This window comes from Ranitomeya imitator, chromosome 6 (assembly GCF_032444005.1).
Source record: "Ranitomeya imitator isolate aRanImi1 chromosome 6, aRanImi1.pri, whole genome shotgun sequence".
Lineage (NCBI taxonomy): Eukaryota > Metazoa > Chordata > Amphibia > Anura > Dendrobatidae > Ranitomeya > Ranitomeya imitator.
This window is the reverse complement of record NC_091287.1, coordinates 235,923,457-235,929,148: the sequence shown is the minus strand read 5'-3', so window position 1 is coordinate 235,929,148 and position 5,692 is coordinate 235,923,457. Positions and strand designations below refer to the sequence as shown.

Below are 5,692 nucleotides of genomic sequence, written 5' to 3'. Positions count from 1 at the left end.
CTGAATATATGCAAAAATCATAGAAATGCCGACATTTACAGGTTTCACAAACATTCTAAAATGATGGAATATGCATTATAATTATAAATAATAATAATAATAATAATAAAAAGTGAGTTTGGCTGCCAATATTTTCTGTAATATTTGGATAAGAGAACACCTGAAATCATTGCCGTCTTCTCCAAGCAGACAGTGATGTATTAGTGAATGGAGAGACAATTACAGTGATGAAGAGACGGCTAGTTGCCTGTTTATTAGCGCTGCTCCAGCACTTAATGGGCTTTTTATTAATATTTGATTCCAGCCCCTTCTTTTCTGCTTGTTTTGGGCTCTAGCATTGTTTGGATAGGGCGTCCCCGCATTATTTCTTAATGACTTCCACAGCTGCCTCCTTCCATCTCCCTCCATGCACAGCCATCTGGCGTCTTATTAGCACCTCAATGCTCGTTTAGTGTTCTCAATTAGAAATGAAAATAAAATCAGGAAACAGTGAAAATATTGGAGCTTTTTAGCAGCTCGTGTTGGGGAGATGAATGCCTCCTCGCCCCTGTGCTGAGCCCTCTCATTAGCCGGATGGGGGATCATCATCATCGCAATTAGAGCCTTTCCCAATAATGACAGCAACCAAAACACCAAGTCATGTGGCAGAAAATGAAGAGGCATAAAATGAAGAGACATAAAATGAAGAGGCATAAAATGAAAAGGCTCTGGGTGTTAAGTGCCCTCTCCGCTGGGATCAGCGCAACAATTGGCTTTACACTCCCTGATTCCAAATCCATACAACTAGATTGGAATCAATAGCTGAGATAGCACCGTTGGAAAACAATTAGAAAAAAACAAATATATTTAAAAAAAAAATAAGGAAAAAAAAAAAACAGTCGAGGCCGGGGCTAAATAATCGGGAATTTGTGAGCAGATTGTCCTAACTGCTGCCCAAGAGTAATCACCAGACACTAAAGCGTGACAAATTGTTTCACCGGATCCCTTTCACTTCATAATGACTGACATTAAAATGGAAATCGTCTGCTTAAATCAGGGGCAGAGGCAGAGAAAAGGCTGCCCCCCGTCTATCCTCTCCTGCCGGCGAATCAAGCTAGCCTGGGCTCACAAGGAGAACAAGGATTCCAGAGGTTTCATAGAATTTCATAGAGTTTATTAGACAAAAATAGAGGATTTAGACAAGTTTTTGCTGACGCGCTATTTACAATTTCAATTACTTTATATACAGAAAAAAAGCACAGACATGTGAACAGTTACCAAAAAAAAAAAAAAACGAGTAATCCAGGACTGGGCAGGAGGAGTGGGATCAGGGACACTGGATGGAGCCACCTACTTTCATCGCTTCTTTTTAGTTGAATATTTTGGTGGTGGGGTCATAACACCGCCTTATTGCAAAAGGAGACTGGGTCTGTGTAGAGAATACCCAGAATGTCCAGAGTCTGTGTAGAGAATGCCAAGAATGTCCAGAGTCTGTGTAGAGGATACCCAGAATGTCCAGAGTCTGTGTAGAGAATACCCAGAATGTCCAGAGTCTGTGTAGAGAATACCCAGAATGTCGAGAGTCTGTGTAGAGAATACCCAGAATGTCCAGAGTCTGTGTAGAGAATACCCAGAATGTCCAGAGTCTGTGTAGAGAATACCCAGAATGTCGAGAGTCTGTGTAGAGAATAGCCAGAATGTCCAGAGTCTGTGTAGAGAATACCCAGAATGTCCAGAGTCTGTGTAGAGCATAACCAGAATGTCCAGAGTCTGTGTAGAGCATACCCATAATGTCCAGAGTCTATGTAGAGAATACCCATAATGTCCAGAGTCTGTGTAGAGCATACCCATAATGTCCAGAGTCTGTGTAGAGCATACCCATAATGTCCAGAGTCTGTGTAGAGCATAACCAGAATGTCCTTAGTCTGTGTAGAGCATACCCATAATGTCCTTAGTCTGTGTAGAGCATAACCAGAATGTCCAGAGTCTGTGTAGAGCATACCCATAATGTCCTTAGTCTGTGTAGAGCATAACCAGAATGTCCAGAGTCTGTGTAGAGCATACCCATAATGTCCTTAGTCTTTGTAGAGCATAACCAGAATGTCCAGAGTGCCCAGTCTGTGATCTGTGCTCAGGCAGAAGGCAGCGCTGCTAATATGCGGGGTGTCCCTTCTTGCTGTGACAAAGTGCTGCAGACAAGAAAAGGCACATATTAGATACACAGGACAGAGACATGATACAGTGACCTGGGGAGACTAGTCAGGGCACAACAGCCACCAGGGCAGAGGTGTGCTAACTTTACTACCACCGAGTCCTAGTCAGCAGTCATCTGCTGCCCTAACCCCAAATATCCAAAAGGATATTAATAGATCTCTAATTATTCACCATCATAATCAATAATAAGGTATGGGAATTAGGTCAAAAGGAAGTCATTGGGATGTTCCATTATTCGAGGCATGTCAGGAATAATACTTAAACTTACTTTTCAAGAACAGCCTGAAAGGAGGATTTTAGCTGTGGAGGAGAGTCGGTTCTTGGATCATTTTCTCTGTCTGCAGGAAGCAAAATTCACAAAAATAAGAATACAGTAAAATAAGAACAATGATGACATTTGAGGGCAAAATCAATTAAACAAAGGATTCATCTCTACTACAATAATGGATCATTTAAATAAACTTTTAGATCAAGACATATATATATATATATATATATATATATATATATAATATTAAAGATATATCTATATTGGATATATATACACATATATATGTATACACAAATACACACTATATATATATTTCTTTTTATATATTATAGATACAGAGAGATAAATATCTACATTAGATAGATACTTGAACACACATATATAATATTTTATAGATATATATCTATATTAGATAGATTTACACACACATATATATATATGCACACACACACATATCTATATATACACACACACATACATTTATATATATATATTTATACAGTATATGCAAACACACACACATATATATATATATACACACATATATATATAGACACATACACACATATATTTATATATATACATATATATATACAGTATATGCATACACATACACATACATATATATATATATATATATACAAACACACACACATATATAGACATGCACACATATATTTATATATATATACATATATATACAGTATATGCATACATATGTATATATATATATATACACACACACACACACATATCTATATACACACACATATCTATATAGACACACACACACACATATATATATATATATATATATATATATACACACATATATATATAGACATACACACACATATCTATATACACACACACACATATATATATATATATAGACATACACACACACATATCTATACACACACACACACATATATATATATATATCTATATATACAAACACACACATATCTATATATATACACACACACACATATCTATATATACACACACACACATATATATATATAGACATACACACACATATCTATATATACACACACACACATATATATATATAGACATACACACACATATCTATATATACACACACATATCTATATATACACACACATATCTATATATACACATATAGATGCTTAGCATGTCAATCATGGAAGCATAGCGCTCCTTCTGGCTCTGTCGGTCACCTGTGTGCTTGGGACTGCTCCTCTCTGTGGCTTTGTCGCTGCCCCCCAGGGTCGCTGTGATGAGGGGCGCCTGCTGGTGGGCCTGGAGGTGGGGGTGGTGGTGGTGATTTACTCCTAACAAGGACCTCATATTGATCAGGGAGCTCTGGGTCAGGAAAGCCCCGTTTGTCCAGTTGTGGAATTTGCCGATCTGGCATGTGTACAGTCCGTGGCTGGGCAGGAAGGCCGGGTGCTGGATGGTGGGCGACGTGTGGGTGACCTGGGGCGAGGAGGGAGAGGACCTGGTTGCCCCGTCGGGGCTGGTGGCCGTTTCGGCCAGGGACCAGATTTTGGGCTTGCTGTGAGCGGGCCCTTGTAAGCTCCCGGCGGGGCTGACGATCCTGGTGTTGCTGGGCTCAGAGTTCTCCTTGGCCTCCTTCGATCTCAGTCCATCAGTCCCGGCCAGAATCACCTCACTGTCCTTTCTGAAACTTTCCTTGTGCTCCGGCTTGTCGTCCTCGTCTTCATTGCTCTGCTCGCCGTCATTGTCATCAATCTTATCAATGTCTATGCTCTCCAGGTCGATCTCCTCATCGTCTTCATTCTTTTCATGGTCCCCCTCGTTGTCACTCCCAAATATATGGTCATCTTCCTTACTCCTCGCACCCCAGGTCACCTTATTCTCCTTCTTAAGTCTCCTCCTGGCATTGGCAAACCACGTGGACACCTGGGTGAGGGTCATCTTGGTGATGATGGCCAGCATGATCTTCTCACCCTTGGTGGGGTAAGGGTTCTTCCTATGCTCGTTCAGCCAGGCCTTTAAGGTGCTGGTACTCTCCCTGGTGGCATTCTTGGGCCGACCCGGATCTCCGTACTGAAACTGCCCATAGGGGTAATAACCGGGGGCGGTGTGGGCAGCAAAGGTGGCCGGGTGCACCCCAGGGTTATCCTTCAGCTCATACTGGGAGCCCTGGGACAGAGGGAAAGGAGGCAATTAGTTCTGGGCAGGTCAACACAAATGACCACATTTTGTAGATTCAAATAAATCCATTAACCTGATAATAATTATAATATCAGCATTCATATAATAATAATTATTAATAATACTATGCATAATATTATATAATAATGTTAATATAATTCGCTCTATGACACTTGCAAATTAAGAAAAACAATCGATATAAATAATGACTGTAATAAGTATATATATATATATATATATATATATATATATATATATATATATATATATATATATATATTTGTGTGTGTATGTGTATCAAAACTATTATCCCCTCAAAAGCCAGATGGCTTATAATCATTTTTATTTTATTCAGATATTTTTAGCAATATGGAAAGCACAAGAGTTCACACAATTAAAGTTTCCAAGTTGGCAAACTATAAAAAGAAATATCCTGCATAAGATTCCCTTATTATAGCTGCAATCAGTCTGAAAAATATGGCATTATATTTAGCGAAATTAATCCGATTTCTTTCCAGTGTTAGCTAGTGGTGAATGGTCAGATTAACCTCTATTTCCCTGGACAAACAGTAAAGCGGTGATCTGTAGTTTGCACAGGTGCGGCCGGACTGAAAAAAAAGGCAAAGCCTCCAAATATTGTGTCCCTGCAGCCGGGGCATTATCCCTGGCACCGGCCTGATAAACCCTCTGCCCTTCCCCTATTCTGCTGGGATCTGAGCAAACACAGGGGCTTTGTCGCCCCCCAAAAGTCGCTATTTCTCTTCTCACACTTATTTCTCGTGGTCCGGGGCCATAATAATGTGATCAGGCCTGGTTACATGGGCACACAGAGCATGGGCACACAGAGCATGGGCAGCCCTGACACCCCCTAATATCACAGTGTAACACACGGGCTGTAATATATAGAATGTACATATTGATCTGTACTGAGCAAACAAGGTTGTGCCCATACATTCCCCATCCGGCAGAAAAAGCCATCTGAATCCCCCTAGACGAGCAGAGGATAGAGGGGCTCAGCCCCGTGCCCACCTATGGCATAGTCCTCATTCACCCTCTCAT

General features: G+C 40.3%; 1 protein-coding gene across 1 annotated transcript in view; it reads right to left on the bottom strand.

The window, feature by feature from the left end:
* Positions 1 to 1,131: 1,131 nt before the first annotated feature.
* IRX1 (iroquois homeobox 1) overlaps positions 1,132 to 5,692 on the bottom strand; it is a 5,414-nt gene continuing 853 nt past the window's right edge. Inside the window, exons 2-4 of the mRNA XM_069730513.1 lie at positions 3,673 to 4,621; positions 2,462 to 2,531; positions 1,132 to 2,168 (exon numbers count right to left, since the gene is read on the bottom strand). Coding sequence (XP_069586614.1) covers positions 2,111 to 2,168; positions 2,462 to 2,531; positions 3,673 to 4,621 — 1,077 coding nt within the window. The 3' untranslated portion in view covers positions 1,132 to 2,110. The remainder of the gene's footprint in view (positions 2,169 to 2,461; positions 2,532 to 3,672; positions 4,622 to 5,692) is intronic.